General features: G+C 32.4%; 4 protein-coding genes across 7 annotated transcripts; all 4 read left to right on the plus strand.

Moving 5' to 3' along the window:
- Positions 1–3,115: 3,115 nt before the first annotated feature.
- On the plus strand, positions 3,116–5,904 carry LOC110601731. The gene is made up of 5 exons (XM_021738995.2): positions 3,116–3,346; positions 4,851–4,965; positions 5,051–5,140; positions 5,226–5,324; positions 5,481–5,904. The coding sequence occupies exons 1-5, from the start codon at positions 3,279–3,281 to the stop codon at positions 5,580–5,582; spliced, it is 474 nt and encodes a 157-aa protein (XP_021594687.1). The 5' UTR covers positions 3,116–3,278; the 3' UTR covers positions 5,583–5,904.
- Positions 5,905–6,734: 830 nt separating this feature from the next.
- Positions 6,735–8,551, plus strand: LOC110601725 (1-aminocyclopropane-1-carboxylate oxidase homolog 1). Its single transcript, XM_021738987.2, has 3 exons — positions 6,735–7,397; positions 7,701–8,022; positions 8,156–8,551. The coding sequence occupies exons 1-3, from the start codon at positions 6,877–6,879 to the stop codon at positions 8,405–8,407; spliced, it is 1,095 nt and encodes a 364-aa protein (XP_021594679.1). The 5' UTR covers positions 6,735–6,876; the 3' UTR covers positions 8,408–8,551.
- A 689-nt stretch (positions 8,552–9,240) lies between these two features.
- On the plus strand, positions 9,241–11,262 carry LOC110601728 (two-pore potassium channel 1). Of its 4 annotated transcripts, none has more exons than XM_043951285.1 (3): positions 9,241–9,746; positions 9,878–10,780; positions 10,868–11,262. In XM_043951285.1, the coding sequence occupies exons 2-3, from the start codon at positions 9,918–9,920 to the stop codon at positions 11,025–11,027; spliced, it is 1,023 nt and encodes a 340-aa protein (XP_043807220.1). In that variant the 5' UTR covers positions 9,241–9,746; positions 9,878–9,917; the 3' UTR covers positions 11,028–11,262. The 4 variants fall into 4 exon arrangements, with proteins under 4 accessions (XP_043807220.1, XP_021594685.1, XP_021594682.1 ...); XM_021738993.2 differs by having other exon boundaries at positions 9,901–10,780; XM_021738990.2 differs by having other exon boundaries at positions 9,241–9,660.
- Positions 11,263–15,501: 4,239 nt separating this feature from the next.
- LOC110601724 (1-aminocyclopropane-1-carboxylate oxidase homolog 1) lies at positions 15,502–16,970 on the plus strand. Its single transcript, XM_021738986.2, has 3 exons — positions 15,502–16,084; positions 16,159–16,480; positions 16,566–16,970. Exons 1-3 carry the CDS (start codon positions 15,543–15,545, stop codon positions 16,824–16,826), a joined length of 1,125 nt encoding a protein of 374 aa, XP_021594678.1. The 5' UTR covers positions 15,502–15,542; the 3' UTR covers positions 16,827–16,970.
- The last annotated feature ends 401 nt before the right edge of the window (positions 16,971–17,371 follow it).

The raw sequence follows: 17,371 nt of genomic DNA on the forward strand, positions 1-17,371 counted from the left end.
TCTTAAATTTAATTTTAAGCATGTGTGAGTGTAATGGGAGGATTTTTAAAATATTGTTATGTTTAACACTTTCATTTAATAAAAGAAATTAAGAATTTTTTTATTTATTTAACTAAATAAAAATTTAATATGTTGAAATAAAATAAATTATAATTATATTTTTACTAAATTTATTTCTAATTAAATTATAGTGTGCTTGTAGGGAATAAAAATAAAAGAAAGAAGAGTCGAGAAGATGTAAATGATAGAAAAAAAATATTAAAGTTCAAAGATTCCAACTCAAAATTTCAATTATTTTTTATATTTTGAAAATATAATAAGATTAATCAAATTATTTTTAATTGGTAGTTATAGTTATTTTTAAATGATTATTTATTGAATAAAAAATATTTATTATATTAATAATTAGTTATTGTATTTTCTAACCAATTAAATGGTTAACCGAATATGACTGAACTCACAATCCTCTTGGGTTATTTAATTTTTGAATGTATTTTTACTTCTAGCAATGTAAAAAGCTTTAATACATTTATTGCGAATCAAAAGATTAATTTGTTTTATTTTATTTTTTTAAATGTATGAACTAAAAGAAGTTTAGAATTCAAATATTATTTACTTTTTCCCTATTTAAAATAAATTAATTGCAATAAAAAAATAATAAATTCTTATAGGATGATGTATATTTTTTAAAATTAAAAATGACTAATAAATCTTTCAGTCAAAAAATGAAAATTGAAAAAAAAAACTGTGTTCTTATTATTTTTTTCAATTTTAAAGTATGAATTATGAAATTTATAATATTGAAGAAGGCGAAAATTTTCAACCTTGTTACCTTGTTCCATTAGTTTTTTCTTTAAAAAAAAAAAATATGCCTATAGTTTTTTCACATGAATTAGGAAACTATAATTAATATAGTTAAACAACTAATTTTATATTATCTTTTCTAATATATTATCCACTTAAATTGAATATTATTCAATTATTAAACTATTAAAATTAATTTTTTTTTATTTATTTAACCATATTTTCTAATAAATAACTATCATCTTAAAAAAATAATTTGATATGAATAAAAAATAAAAAAAGTTTGCGTTTATGTAACGAAAGAATAATATATATATATAAGGTGATTAAAATAGCGTGATGAGACTTGCTAAATTTAAGCTTAGGAGTGTAATTGTATTCAATTCAATTGGGCGGTAGAAATAGATACCTCCACCAATGAGCTAATTGAGCTAATTAAAAGAAAATGACCTTATCATTTTATTTTCTTGCCTATCATAAAATTTGCGTAGCTATGAATGCCAAAAGCAACAAACAGACTCAATATAGTTACTAAATTTGTTAGGCTGCCAGGATGTAGTTCATTAATTTCAGTGGATTCTGCTTATTTTCACAGCCATACTGGTTTTCCATTTCTCAAAGCACGACGCAATTGCTGAACCAGTAGAAGTGTATAGACAAACAATTGTTTGTTTTTTTTTGCGGCCATACTGTTATTGATGATATTAGTCACATGGCCACCCCTCAACCTTCTTCATATCTATGCCTTCCACTTTCCTTTCTTTCACTGGCTAAAGAAAAAAATAAAAAATAATTAAAATTTGGGTCGAACAAATTTGAGATGAGACAGAGCTCTCTCTCTCTGTTTTTAATCATGGAACTAGGGCCGATATCTATGTGCGTAAATAGAATCGTCCTCATTGCAGGCGATCGTGCTAGAGAAGGAAGGTGTTGATTCTTTTTTTCCAAACCTTTTCTTTCAAGACAAACACAATTTTCTTTTTAATTGATTTTTTACGTAATTGTTGTCGACTTGACACGTTCCAACTTCCTGCCACCAACATTAATTCTAATGCTCATAAATACACGCAGATCCAAAATTAAAAACTATTTTCTAAAAGTCTGATTATTATGAATAAATTAAATATTCATTAATTAAGTGTTCCGGTCTGATCTGAATTATCATATACTCATACCAAAGAAAAAGCTATATCGTAAAAAGAATATGTGAAAAAATTATATTGTTTATTAATTGAATTTTTAAATGTTAAAAAATATAAAAAAATATTTTAAATAATATTTTCTATAAAATAAATAAAAATTTAATTTATAATTTTTTTACATTTTCTAAATTTATAAGTTTTTATATGTTAACAGAAAATTATAAAATTTTTTCACCTAATTACTACTTCATCATAAAAAAATTATATTGACTATATTATTATACCATTAATTTTTGTAGACGACACTTTTGCGCTTCACAATAAAATTTACAATTTCATTGTGATTTTTGTAATTTATACGATAATTTTTTGAATGACAATAAATTGAATATTTTTAGATATTTAATTCAACTGATATAATAAAATAAAATAGATAATTATAATTAAATTTAAAATAAATTTAAATATAAAAATTAGTAGCGTTATAGATTTAAAATTTATATATAAAATATAATTATCAAATTTATTTATATAAAATAATTAATTTAATAATAAAATATACTTTACAATAATATTATAATATTTATGTCTTATTTAAAAATTAAAATATTTTTTTAAATATTAAATTTTTTAAATGAAATTTATTAAAAAATATTTTTATATAAATTATTAATTAAAATATATAAATTATTAATTAAAATATATAAATTAAATGAATTTAAATAATTCGAGTAATTTTTCTTTAAATTTAAATATTGATAATATAAATTAAATTAACGGTACGCTTAATTTTCATGGATGCGCTAACTATTTATATCACCACTGTACTACTGATATTAATATGAAAAAGAGAGTTAAAAGTCAATTTACCAACTTAACATTGTGAATGACGCGAAAACCACGGGCCTAAGTCTAACACGGCGACCATTCAAAGGCCTTTATCCCCTTATTCACGAAAAATATAGACCATCGGAGCATACACTCAGACGTATTGAACTAGGAAACTCGCATATTTGTTGCTCCACGTAATTATATGAAACAATCTGATTGGTCCGTCCACGTGTTTGTCTGAATTTAAAACCGCGCCATTTAAGTAGCGAGTTAAGTTGGCTTATATACTCGCGCGATTAGGCCCACTGCGGCCTTAAGTTTTTTTTTTTAGAAGAAATTTCACACCCTTTTTGATGTCGTGGCTCTCTCGCTGGTAATTCTAAAGCGCCGTCCCTCGATTTTCCCCTTTTATACCTCCTCGGTGTGTCGGTTTATATAGGTTTTGCAGATAAACATTTGAAGTTCGGTGTTTAGAAGTGTTGTGCCTCCGTCCTTACTGTAATGGCTTTCGTCTCTTTCGTTGGTAGAGTTCTCTTCGCCTCTGTGTTCATCCTCTCTGCTTGGCAAGAGTAAGCACATCGCAGATCTGCTCCCTCTTTCTCTTTAGATATTGTCATTTTGACTTTCACGCTCTTTGGAATAGTTTGCTTTAAGCTTGTTTGTTTGAAGAAAAAATCGGGGGAATGCCGATCGGAGAAGAAAGGAGGAGATCATCATCGTTATTCTTATTTATCTATGTTTATTTATATTTGCACATGGGTTAATTAAATGCCGTGGAATTGCCTTTTTTTTAACAAAAAAAATTAGGAGAGACGTTTTTAGATTGTGATTATTAGTTTAGGTTTATGTCTTGTGAATGGGACAATGAAGTGGCAGTGAAGATCGGGCGATAGTAAAACTTTTCTGGTTGATGTGATGTTGTTTATCTAGGTGTCGGGTGGTTTTATTTACTCTTCCGTACAGTCATTGGCTTGTATGTTGATTTTCTACTTCTTGTTCATCGATGCTTGCTCTTTTTTGCAGTGTAGTGGTTTTTTGCTTTATTGACTACGTTTTTATGCTCTTGGTCGAGCTCCTTTTTTAGGCTCCGGATCTGATAGTTTCATTCTTCTCTACTTTTTCTTTGGGGTTTTTGTGTGTGTGTGTTTGGGTGGGGGGGGGGGGGGGGTTTAAAAGTTTAGATTTTTCAATGCTTTGTATGCTCTGGACATGTCTACAAGTACAAGGTAACAATAAATAAGCTAAATTTGGTCATATATGGATGTTTTCCGCCAATTGCTTTTCAGTCTTTAGAAATTGATATATATGAATCTTGGAGGGAGGGCTGGGAACTGATAAATTAGTAATTTGAGTGGATGCACAAAAGGGTTCAGAAATAGTCAATCAACTTGAGCAGTTGAGTTAATTTCAATTTTTATTTTTATTTTTAAATTTTTTTTTGTCTCTGGCGTCGAAGCGTGCCTAGTTAGTTTATTCACGTTCTTCATTGATGTGCACCAGTTTTCTGTTGCTTATGAGAATGATTAAAGGTGCTGGTGGAAGAGATCTCTTTTAAATTAGATAAGTTTTACTTGTATAACTGTTAATTGTTAAAATGCTTGCAATTTTTTTTTCTCAATAAAATTCCACAAGCTGATTTCCAAAATATATGAACTGAGATATGTGAATCTAAAGCCTGCTAATTTAATAGGAAAATGCTGAAAGTATTGGTTGCTGCTAGTTACTTGCTCATCTTCCAAATATTTTTATTTATGATTCAATTCATTTTCATGCTGTTAGATTTAGAAACATGCAAACAAATTTGGTTTTAAATTCGGACCAGTTGCATACAGTCTGTTCCTCTTTTCATATTGCTTTACCCTGTAATGATGATTTTTATAGTTCTTGATGGCATTTAAATGCTAATGTTATGACATTCTACTGCTTTGCACGTCTTTTGATCTTACTCTTCATGTTCACCAATTGCTTCTCAAGCACAAAGATGCTAATAAATGTGTTTAGTTATATAACTATCAGTTTATTATCCTGGCTGTTAATTTCATGTTGGATCATCATTGTTGCTCTCGTTGATAGGTTCAATGAGTTTGGTATCGATGGTGGGCCAGCAGCAAAAACTTTTGCACCAAAGTTCAAAGTTTTCTCAAGGCACGTGTCATCTCATACTGGGTTTCAAGTGCCACCTGTTGAAGTTAGTGATGCCTTTTTTTTTGTAGTAGCATTTGTTTTCTTATTGGTTTTTTGAACATTATAACCATTATTGTTGTTATTCACAGATGAAGCATGCAGTTGCTGCAGCAATAGCCGTGAAGGGTGTTGGAAGCCTTCTTTTCATCTTTGGTAGCTCTCTTGGTGCTTATCTTCTGGTGAGTTGATCATAGTCTCTGTATTCTTATTTTGAACTGGCAGTTGACCCTTTTCAACCAAATTAAGAGTTACGGTCTTGTGCAGCTTGTGCACCAAGCAATTGTTACTCCAATATTGTATGATTTCTACAACTATGATGCTGACAAGAAAGAATTCAATCAGCTTTTCATGAAGTTCACACAGGTTAGCAATTTTAAATAACCGTGTTGGAGTTCTTATTTATCTGTGTTATTAATTTTCTTAATTCTGTTTCTTCAAATGATTCTTCTCTACTATGTCACTAGCTCTTGTTTTTATCTAATAAAAAGATTGATGAATGCTTAATTTGTTTTTTTGCAGAACTTGTCACTGTTTGGGGCATTGCTTTTCTTCATTGGCATGAAGAACTCAATTCCAAGGAGACAGCTCAAGAAAAAGCCGCAGAAATCAAAGATAATGTGAAAAAGGAACTATTGACGTTGTGGAGATTTAGCTTTCTAGACAGCTTCTTAATGTTGATTTTGCTGAAGTTTAGTTTTTGTATGGTTGTATCAGTTTTTTCTCTTTTAGAGGTTAGGGACCTATAATGGAGAAAAAGAAGAGGTTTTTTAATTGTTGAGTTTGTGCTATTGTAATGTACTCTGCCATTTATGGCCACAATTGAGGTTTAGATGCGAATTGCGATCCTTTGTAAGTCTCAAATTGGAAACGTTGTCTGTCCACTCCTGATGGGAACTGGGGAAGTGGAGAATCTGATGTTGAAATACGTTACCAGTTGTGCGTTTGTTTTGCGGGTGCTTCTGTAGGTCATATAAGTAGCACTCAGTATCCCTGCTTAGTTTTCACAGTTCATCTCTAGTTAATGTTTTGACAAGCTGAGCTGCATTCTCCAACGAATTGCAATTATTTCTTACCGGTAGTTAGTCTGTCATGTGTTAACTCCAAAAGAAGTAATCAGTTGTTTTAATTGTTGCCTGAGGCTCGTGGTCTGAACCTAAACCTCTTGAAAGAGATGTGTTCTGAGGGGCTTCAGTTGTGCCGTTATCTGGCGTGCCTCCGGCTGGAATTAACCATAGTTACAAGCTAGCATTCAGATAATGACTTCCTCACGGTGCTTCTATGAGACCATATTGGTGGCCATTTTTAGCATGGACGAGACATCTTGAGTCTCTGGCGTGTTTTTTAAGCACATTTGATTTCTTTGCCAAATTTGACACTCTATTGCCTTATAGTGCCATGACTCATTTTAATTTAATTAAAAATTAATTTAAACTATTTAAATTCATTTTATATTTAATTATTATTATTAAATAAAATCAAATTTGTTTATTCTTATATATTTTAATTAATAAATAAAAATTTTTTTATTAATAATTTTTATTTAGAAAAATTAATATTTTTAAAAATATTTAAATTTAAAATTTTAAATATATAAAAAATTATAAATATCATTATAAAATATATTTTTTATATTAAATTAATTATTTATATAAATAATTAAAATAATAATATCTTATAAATAAAATTTAATTCCAAATATTATTTTTTAATTTCAAATTCATCTCAAACTCCATTATAAATATTTAAAATTTTTTATTATACATATTCAAATTTATTCATTACAATTCGGTCGGATACTAAGCCCGAAACTACCGACCCTGTTGCCATCCCGAAGAGGGGAAAAAAATGATAGGTGCTGAATGCTTTATCTGCCATTGTTTGAACAGCGTTAGAGTGGATAACTGAACAAAGAAAAATGTCCTCCACATTGGACCCTGATTATTGCCGGAAAAATGAATTAAAAGCTTTTGATGACACAAAAGCTGGTGTTAAAGGACTTGTTGATGCTGGAATTACCCGGGTCCCTCGCATTTTCCATCATCCACCTGATGACCATGACAAAATTTCACACCATGCTGCTGAAGCCAAGTTCACTTTTCCCGTTATAGACCTTGAGGGCGTCAATCAAGGTTCAGCTTTGCGCAAGGAGATTGTTGACAAAGTACGACATGCTTCAGAGACTTGGGGATTTTTTGAAGTCATCAACCATGGGATTTCTCTAAGTGTCCTGGAGGAGATGAAGGAAGGAGTTCGTAGGTTCTACGAGCAAGATGTTGAGGTGAAAAGTGAATTTTTCTCTCGTGATTTCACGAAAAAGGTTGTATACAATAGCAACTTTGATCTTTACACTTCCCAATCTGCTAATTGGAGAGATACTCTTACTATTCAAATGGCTCCTGATCCTCCCAACCCAGAAGAGCTTCCAGCTGCATGCAGGTAAGCATCAAACCTTCTAATCTCTTTAGAGTTTAGCCCCCTGTTTGGAATTAATAATGTTGCTGGAATTCAATTCCATTAATTCTTTTCTTGTAGTTATTTTATTTGAAATAAAATAATTCAATAATTTAAAAAAATTATATAAAAATGATTTTGCAAGAATTCTTCTAAAATTTTTTTTGTAAGGTTAGGAATTTGTTTAACGGTTGCAAATGCAATCATCATAAAATCTTGGAAATATTGTGTTGAATCTTAATTCTGTCTTCTAAATTAAAGGAGTATTTTCTGAACAAAATTATGCAGAGATATAGTACTGAAGTACAGAAAGGAAGCACTGAAATTGGGAGATTTACTATTCCAATTATTATCAGAGGCTCTTGGTCTGAATTCAAACCACTTGAAAGACATGGATTGTGCTGAGGGGCTTGTAGTTCTGTGTCATTACTATCCAGCATGCCCGCAACCAGAATTAACCATGGGCACAACCAAGCATTCAGATAATGACTTCCTCACCGTGCTTCTTCAAGACCATATTGGTGGCCTCCAAGTTCTTCATCAGAATCAGTGGATTAATGTTCCTCCCACGCCTGGGGCTCTAGTGGTTAACATTGGAGATCTTCTACAGGCAAGCCTCCTAACTTTATTTTCACACAGAAGTGTTCCCAAACTTACTGAGAAATATCATCGAGGTTGCTGCTAAACAACACTTCTGAACCCATTTTTGCTTGCTAAGATTGTATTTCTTGCTGATTTTCCAGCTCATATCAAACGACAAGTTCATAAGCGTTGAGCACAGGGTGCTGGCAAACAACGTAGGACCAAAAGTATCTGTGGCATGCTTTTTTAGCACTGGCCTAATGCCAAAATCAAGAATCTATGGACCTATTAAAGAGTTGTCATCGGAAGAGAATCCTCCGAAGTACAGAGAAACCACGGTGAAAGAATATGTTGCTCACTTCCATGCAAAAGGCCTTGATGGGACTTCTGCTCTGCTGCATTTCAAGCTCTGAAGCCTAGAATGACAAATATGTGGCCATGTGATCTGATTAGCACATCTCGTGGAATTTGATTGATGTTATTTGTGGAATTTGATTAATGTTATTTTTGGAATTTGATAACGAAGCTATGCGAACATTATTTTGGAATTGGTCATATAAACTTGAACCTGAGAAAAATATGCGGTGTCATTTAGCACCTAATCTAAAACCTTCTTCCTCTTTATCTTGGGGGCATTGAGAATATGACGTTTGTTTAAAATCAACAGATCAACTCGAAAATTATCATTAATATCATGGAAGTTAGCTTCAAAGAAAATTAAACAATGAGCACTTGTAAATTAACTATATGTTGCAGAAGGGGAGACATGTTTTCTGTCCGATCCGGTCATGGGTTGATCCTCCCACCATTGGATGGGATATAGATAGTTTTTGTCTGGTCCTTCTCTTGGCAGTTTGGGGCTTTAATGAGAATCAATGTTTGGTTAATTTCCATAATGTTGCTTTAATTTTTTCTGCTTCGCTTGCTTTTTGATTTGATCTTTAGATGCCGGTTCCCTAAATCTGTATGAGCAATAGTCTCCTCTGTCTCTCAACGAAGGCCCGTTGGCCATGGGCGGCTTTGTGTTATACTATGAGCCTTTTCTTTTTCTAGTCTGGGGATAGCGAATTAGTGGGCCTCGATTACTTTCTTTTCCCCTTTTGTTTTTTGAAGCTCATGAAATTTATAATGGATCTTAGGATACCACAACTGTACTAGGCCTGAGGCCCCTTTACTAATGAATTATGATTGGGTAGTAAACCTTTTCCCCTTTCTTTCTTGAAATGCAACTTACAAAGACTACATGATTTTGTATGCTTTCAACTATTTAGTTTTGTAATTCGCAGTTTTGCACGGAACTGGACATAAACAATGAAAATCAAGTACTCATCATCCAAAATATTCGATTTTCGTTCGTAATTTGGATTGGTGTATGAAACTTCCTAGTCGCTTCTTCTCAATGCAATCCCAATCCTTGTCTCCTGCCAAGAACAGAATGACATCCAGTAAATTTTAGAGACTGGGCTTAGCTGCAAACAACAATTTTCCCAACAGGGTTTATAGGGACATGCAAATTTAGAAGGTATTGGCAGGAATTTGCAGGGAAATTTCCCTGCTCAAGAGCACTTCAAATACGATATGGACATGCTTCCATCTGTAAAACTTGCTCATCAGTCTCCGGAAGGTCAATCGCAGTGGAGGTAGTTGTATCGAGTCTTGTTAGTGGGTGAGACTTCTAAACCTAGTTCCTCAATTGACCCAAACCAACTTCTTTTCATCTTGCAATTCTGATACTCAAATCGTTTAATTTTGGTATGAATTGATCTTCCTTGAAATTAATTATTACGGTGTAATCGTGACATCAATTTTTTTTTTCTTTTTGTCATTTACTCATTGCGGATATTTTAAACCTGTAATGCATTTAAATAAATGGTCACTTGCAGAATCATCATTCAATCATTCGCAGGTCTCCAAATCAGCTTAATGGCGTCGAATGGTGCAAAACAGCCCTTGATGTCTGAAACAAATAACGCATTTGCTCCCAAGAAAAGAAATTTTCTCTATGTTAAAAGTGCTCCTCTAGCAAAGTTTGTTTTTTCAGAATTTGGCAGAAAATTGCCTCCAAGTGCTGAATCCATTTTTGGGAAGCTGCACACCAGTTTCAGGGAAGTGGCCATCTTACTGGCTGTCTACTTGGGTATTGGGACCTTATGCTTTTCCTTTGTCCTGGATGATCTGAAAGGGAAGAAAACAACTCCAATTATTGATGCTTTATATTTCTGTGTTGTGACAATGACCACTGTTGGATATGGGGATCTAACGCCTGATACCAGCTTTGTAAAGATACTTGTTTGTGTTTTTGTCTTCATAGGGATGGCAATTGTGGGATTAATAATGAATAAAGTTGCAGAATACTTGGTCGAGAAGCAGGAATTAATGCTGGTTAAAGCACTTACTAAGCATCAAAAAAATGATCCATCTAAAATCACAGAGACAGAATTCAACAAACCGATGTTCAAGTGTCTTTTGGCCATGGCCATTCTTTCAGTGCTTATGATGATTGGAACCATATTCTTACTCGTAATTGAAGATTTAAACAGCATTGATGCCTTATTTTGTGTATGTTCAACTGTGACGACCCTGGGCTTTGGAGACAAGAGTTTCTCAAGTGCAGGTGGCCGTGCTTTTGGTATACTGTGGATACTGAGCACTACTCTTGGTATGGGCCAGTTTTTTCTCTACGTTGCGGAGCTATTCACTGAAAGCAGACAAAAGGCACTGGTAGACTGGATTCTTAACTGGAAGATGACCAATCTTGATCGTATTGACAATAATGGAGTAGTTGGGTAAGAAAATTTTGGTTTCCTTATATTCATTATTATCAAATGTACATGAATGGAGATGGTTGTTTGTATCATTGATTTTCTTGACAGGTCTGCTGAGTTCATCATATCGAAGCTTAAAGAGAAGGGGAAGATTGGGGAAGAAGATATCTCAGTTGCCTTGAAAGAGTTTGACGTTCTTGATGTTGGTGAAATTGGAATCTTGTTAGCATCTCATTTAGTACGTGCTAAAACTGCTCAAAGGAAGTGATATGAGGCAATGAGAAGTGGCTATTAGCTTTGTAAAAATTTTATATAGAATTTATGTATTTTCCGAGTGTCTATTCATAGAGACCACAGTAGTTGTGCTTCCCTGGTCCGGGGCTGTGCGCTTTTCTACAAGCTAGCAAGCTAGCAAGCTTGCAAATTTAATTTTCTAGTTGCCTTGTTTTAATTTTATCTTTTGCCAAACCAATTATGAAAATAAAATTTTAAAATTAATTAAGAAGAGTAAGTTTATTTTTCATTCCACTTCGGTGAGATAGCGAAATGGGCCTAATAAAGTAGAAATGGGCCAATGGCATGCTGGACCCGAAGCCGTAACAAATTCAATATGTTAGACTTGCTCATAATTTGAGCAAACTTAATCTCTGCTTAGGTAAATATTTTTGTCTTCGTATTTTCATTGGGTGGCCAGATTGTTCACATTTTACTTTTGTTTTTTTTTTTCAATGAAACTTTCATTCATAGTGTTTCATAAAAAATTAAATAACTCGTATTAAATTACTGTTAAGTCTAATAAATTTTAATTTTAATCAGGGATAATATTGAGAAATTAATAAATAAACAACAATAACAAAAATAATATAAAACTTGAAACACATGAAAAAAAAACCCTTGTAGATAATTGTTTTTGGTATAATTAAAAACATGCCCATTATTATTAAGCTAAACACAATTAATGCAACTTTATTTAGCTGATTATTGGAGTCAAATTTAAACTCACACTCAAACTCAACCGTCGTTAATATTGAGATGTATCTTTCCGTCAGCGATGCATATTTACGGCAAACTTATCCCACCGGCAACAGAGTTGTGGAGTGCCGACTACATCTGTAATTTTATCGTTAATGTAACTTTTTTTATTTTATAGACATAAAAAAAATACAGCGCAGATAGATATAATGATAAAAAATGCTTATATTAATTTTTTTCAATCAGTAAAAATTAAAAATTAATTGGTCGGTAGGATTGTACTATTAAATCCAATCAATTCGAACCAAATCAAACTAAATAAATCTAAAAAAATTACATTACGGGTCAGTTTAAAATATTTTATTTAAATTTCGTTAATTTCTCTATCGGTTTGAAAGAAACCATTACAACCAGACGCTTCACCTATCATTCTATTCTCTATGCATTGACTTCAAATCTCTTCACATGGATTTCAAATCTCTTCAAATTAATTATCTGTCTAGATTGTTGATCCATCCTATCTTCATTGACTTCAAATCTCCGGTGAATTCAAGTTAACACAAACCTCTAAAGACTTCAAGATATATATGATTGTTGATATCAGAATCTTTTTCTTTTATTTTCTATTCTTTTTCTTTGTGGGTTTTATTTCATTGTTTTTGAGACTTTTATTTGTAATGATTGAATTGATTGTTCTTTTTAATTTTAATTGCAATTTCAGTTTGTTATCCTTGCTATCGCGGAGTCTCTTCAAGTTTTATTCAATTGCTTGCTTTCTTATAGTAATTGTGATAGAATTGAGTTTTTAAATAATAATGATTATTTTCTTCTCATAGTAATTGTAATTTCAGTTGATTGAATTGATTGGATTTTTTTTTTTTTTTAAAAAAAAAAAACTTAATTGCAATGGAATTTCTAGCAACCAGTTGTTGGGAGATGCGTTCAATCAATGGTTTACCTGTTTGTCTTTTCATTATCTGCTCAATCAATATAATTTTAATGTATATGGTTGCTTCATTTGCTTGTTTTTTCATTTAATTGACTCCTGAGTATTTTAAGGGTTGAAGAGAATAGGAGCTTTGATCAACGTTACATGGAGATATGTTCATAGATAGACAAAGGTCACTTAGGTTCAGTTGATCACAAGTGATAGGCCCTAGTATATGTGTATTGTATTTTGGTGGTTATTTCATGCACTGAATTAAATATCTAGCTTTTGTGCCTTAGATTATTAGAATTACTATTGGGTGGTTTTAATTTACAGTCATCTACATTTGGGGTAACTATTCCAAGGAAGGAAAAATACCCATTAGAAAAAGGGATTCCAAACGAGGCTAGTTATATTAGTTCAGCTTCTTCCAGTAGTGCAGTTTGAATATGTCACTATTGTTATTTTATATAGAAGAAGCATGTGGTCTTGGCTAAGCAAAAACCTTATTATTTATATGTCTACTTGTTGATTTAGTAAGTTGATAGAGACATGAGGCCATGTTTTTCCAATGTTGCTTTTGCCTTTTTCTTTTGCATTGTTCCCTTCGTAAAAGAGACTTTTTCTTTCCACACATCAGCATTACCACCTTTTGGTTTGGAAAAAAAAAAAGGATTCAGCATGTGGAATTGGAGTTGATGATAAAGCATGCATGGAGATATAGGCTTTAGTTTGATGAGTACCTAACTATGAGGCTCTTGTGATTTGGCCTTGATGATTCTTTTTTTTTTTCTTTTTCCTTTCTTTTATTTCTATTCCTCATTTCTCATCAGCCTAACAAAGAATGAAAAACAACACTCCAGCTTCTTGGTTCAATGGTGGCTGAAAATCAAAACAGTAGTTTTGTTTTTAGAAAAGCTGAAGCTTTACTGGTCAACACAGATCCAGTCTTCCTTTTATGGGTGAAGGCTGATGTATGAGAGAGTCTGTTAAATTTAATTAACTCATGATTAAACTTCACACAACTACCCCTAAGCCTTACGGGTGAAGACTTAGCAATAAACAAATAGTTCTTTTAGGAATTTTCGGTGCCCATGAAACCATTAAAGCATGCTTGTGACTGGTGCAACTACTCTGAGCAGTTCACTTTGCAATTTTCCCGTTTGCATTTCTATCCTTTTCTACTCTACGATTCCTATCAACTTTTATTTTTATTTATTTAGTTTTCACTAGCAATTTCACCCCTAATTATCCCATGATCACTTAGGATTTTCCCATTCTCCAGTTAAATCTAGTTGAACCTGACCCATAAAGTTGGATGAGAAAAACAATATAAGGAAATATTACTACTAAATAAATGAACTTCAAATTACAAGTATCATTTACTCTTTTTTTAGCTATTTTATTTTGACCATGAAACTTTTATCATTGAGTTGAATATGGGTGTAATAGCAAAACCTACACAGCCCCTTCAGGTGTACGAAAAAAAAGGGAAAAAATAAATAAAATAAAAGTAAAAGTAAAAGCCATGGATGAGAGAAGGTATCAGAGTTTCATTGAACTCTGCAATGTCTTTCTTGTCCAATTCAATATTGTCTATCATTTGCTTTAATTTCCTAGCTAGGGCCTATCACTTGTGAAATGAGTAGGTGGAGGTTGATTTTTATTTCTTTCTATACACTTATCGTTGATTTTAATACTTAGTAATTTTTTATTGATTATTGTTTTGTAATTTTTTTTCTAGATGGATAATGAAGCTAATTAGGGTACTTCTTATATATTATTATACTTTAATTCTCTATAAGAGGGCTATTTATATTTAGCTATAATTTTAACTAGAATACTATTTATATTTATTCATAAGTTTAACTTATTTGCAATACACGGTCTAGAAGAGTTTATAAACAAAAATAATACAAAATATCTTTAAAAAATTTAAGTTAAACTAAATCAGGACAAACAATGCCTACAATTTAAAATACTGCTTTTTAGTCCTTCGTTAATTAAATCGTTATGTCGATCGTTAGACCCTATATTGCTCATCAGATTATTCTACCATCTTGTCGTCAGTTGATGGCATTAGACCAGTCACTAAATCACCCTTACACTTACTATACTTTGTCTGGTTATCCACCAAGTCGTTTGGCTCTCCACCGTCTTGTCATCGGTTGATGACATTAGACCAGTCACTAAATCACCCTTACATTTTCTATATTTTGTCTGGTTATCCACCAAGTCGTTTGGCTCTCCACCATGTCGTCAGGTTTACAGCTCGTCTAGTTATCCACCAAATCATCAGGTGTATACTTCGTCTAAATTGTTAGGTTTATACCTTGTCTAATCATTCGTCGGGTCTACGCACGCCTCGTATCCTCCTACATTGCAATGACTTTTACCTAATATTTTTTTTTAAAGTTTCCATAATCATGCCAGCCAAGGGTTGGTAATTAAATTTTATTAGTGTTTCTATTATGTGGGTAATGTAATACATAAATTTAATATTTTTTATTTTCATTTAAATATAGTAATGTGGAGAATTAATTTTGTTATTATTTTTATTTTTTAATACATGATATTTTAATTTTTATTGTATATTAAGTTATTTACAAATTATTCAAATTTGATGGGAAATGAAAATTTCAATAACATTAAACTTAGAAAACTTTTTCCATTTGATAGTTGGAAACCGACCCTCTATTTTTACAAATTTTTCTATTGAGTTGGTCGGTTTGGTAATAATTTGAGGTCCAGGTACAATAATTAAAAAATTCCTCCAAATCAACTGTTGAACAGTACTACTGGTCGGTTGACGCTAACCACAAATATTAGCAAGCTTCGATATATTTTCTTATTAAAACAGATATTGTTGCAGTTAACAGTGAAATGGTGATCACGAAGGCAAGCGAAACTCAAATGGAAACTCAGTCCAATTATGACAGGAAAAGCGAGTTAAAAGCCTTTGATGATACAAAAGCAGGTGTGAAGGGACTTGTAGATGCTGGTTTAACAAAGATTCCTCGTATATTCAACTGTCAACAGTTTATTTTCCAGCATAGCTCAAAAACTGCATCAGATCAGCACAACATTCCTGTCATAGACCTTAAGGGGAACCTTGAAGTTTCATCTTTCGAGGCAGACATCATTGACAGAGTTCGAAACGCATGCGAAAATTGGGGTTTCTTTCAGCTAATCAATCATGGGATTCCAATTAATATCATGGATGAGACCCTCAATGGAGTTCGTAGATTTCACGAGCAAGACACTGAAGCTAAGAAACAACTTTATACAAGAGATCTCTCAAAAAAGGTACAGTACGTGTCAAATTTTGATCTGTATCAAGCTGGTGCGGCCAATTGGAGGGATTCCTTTGTTACTTTCATGGCTCCTGATCCACCCAGCTCTGAAGAATTGCCTGATGTGTGCAGGTATGTTGTGATATTTGCTAGGCCATAGTTTATTTTAGGTCACTCGTATACTTGATGAGAATGTGGAATTGCAGAGGCGAAGTGATTGAATACACAAAACAAGTAATGAAATTGGGAAATACCTTATTTGAGTTGCTATCACAGGCTTTGGGGCTCAGTCCCTGTCACCTCAGGGACATGGGTTGTGCTAAGGGCCTCCTGTTTGTGGGTCACTATTATCCACCATGTCCTGAACCAGAGTTCACCATGGGCACGACCCAACATACAGATGGTACCTTCATCACCATACTTTTACAAGACGAAATAGGAGGTCTCCAAGTTCTTCATGAGGACCAATGGGTGGATGTGTCTCCCTTGCCCGGATCTCTGGTAATAAATGTTGGAGATCTTCTACAGGTAAGTAAAATTCACTTTGGAATTAATCATGGCTGTTATTGTTAAATCAAGAATGCAAAGATCTTCGTGTCTCTGTTTTGTGCAGCTTATCTCCAATGACAAGTTTATTAGTGCTAATCACAGAGTATTAGCTAAGAAAGTTGGGCCAAGGATTTCGGTGGCATGTTTTTATAGGCCACACATTCAGACAGGAGGTAGCTCAGAAATTTATGGACCAATTAAGGAATTGTTGTCAGAAGAAAATCCTCCGATTTACAGAGAAACAGATGTGGAGGAGTATACGAGAATTTACATCTCCAAAGGTCTGGATGGAACATCTCCACTCGCACATTTCAAGCTCGTTTAGGAACTTGGATCCATATTTTTTGAAGCCTCGATGGCGTTTTTTTATGTAATATTAAAGTATTTTGCATTTGTAATAAACTGGGTTTCCCCCTTATTATTATTGTATAGAATAAAGGACAATTGTCCCGCATAGCGTTTTATTCAATTGTCCCGCTAGCGTTCTTTAATTGATTTTGTAAAAGTGATTTACTGATATATCTTTTTTGTTTTTTTTGTACTCCACAGTCTTTCTGATCAAGTTTTTTAGGCTTTTTATTTTTTTTTCATATTTCAATTTATATCCTCCTCTAATCCCTTGATTGTCAATAAAAACGGTACTATAACGTGTTGTTTAGTCTTTTTGATCGTAACTTAGCTTTTTTAATCTTTAATTTCATTGCTTTATTTTATTGTTTTTTCTCTTTATTATTTTTCTGTTGTATTCTTCTTCCCTTTTTCTTTACTACACAATTTTTATTTTTTCTCTTCAGTTTAACAGCAAGAAAATAAAATAAAATAAAATAAAATTTATATAAAAATATGGAAAATTAACAAAAATTTATAAGA

Source organism: Manihot esculenta, chromosome 15, assembly GCF_001659605.2.
Source record: "Manihot esculenta cultivar AM560-2 chromosome 15, M.esculenta_v8, whole genome shotgun sequence".
NCBI lineage: Eukaryota > Viridiplantae > Streptophyta > Magnoliopsida > Malpighiales > Euphorbiaceae > Manihot > Manihot esculenta.

Bases quoted from the DNA above. Each gene is read 5' to 3' on its own strand.
- LOC110601725 (XM_021738987.2), top strand. From the start codon at position 6,877: ATGTCCTCCACATTGGACCCTGATTATTGCCGGAAAAATGAATTAAAA. The intron at 7,398-7,700 runs GTAAGCATCAAA...AAAATTATGCAG, and splicing joins GAGCTTCCAGCTGCATGCAG to AGATATAGTACTGAAGTACA. The intron at 8,023-8,155 runs GCAAGCCTCCTA...CTGATTTTCCAG, and splicing joins ACATTGGAGATCTTCTACAG to CTCATATCAAACGACAAGTT.
- LOC110601731 (XM_021738995.2), top strand. From the start codon at position 3,279: ATGGCTTTCGTCTCTTTCGTTGGTAGAGTTCTCTTCGCCTCTGTGTTC. The intron at 4,966-5,050 runs GTTAGTGATGCC...TGTTATTCACAG, and splicing joins TTCAAGTGCCACCTGTTGAA to ATGAAGCATGCAGTTGCTGC. The intron at 5,325-5,480 runs GTTAGCAATTTT...GTTTTTTTGCAG, and splicing joins TTTTCATGAAGTTCACACAG to AACTTGTCACTGTTTGGGGC.
- LOC110601724 (XM_021738986.2), top strand. From the start codon at position 15,543: ATGGTGATCACGAAGGCAAGCGAAACTCAAATGGAAACTCAGTCCAAT. The intron at 16,085-16,158 runs GTATGTTGTGAT...GTGGAATTGCAG, and splicing joins GAATTGCCTGATGTGTGCAG to AGGCGAAGTGATTGAATACA. The intron at 16,481-16,565 runs GTAAGTAAAATT...TGTTTTGTGCAG, and splicing joins ATGTTGGAGATCTTCTACAG to CTTATCTCCAATGACAAGTT.
- LOC110601728 (XM_043951285.1), top strand. From the start codon at position 9,918: ATGGCGTCGAATGGTGCAAAACAGCCCTTGATGTCTGAAACAAATAAC. The intron at 10,781-10,867 runs GTAAGAAAATTT...TTTTCTTGACAG, and splicing joins GACAATAATGGAGTAGTTGG to GTCTGCTGAGTTCATCATAT.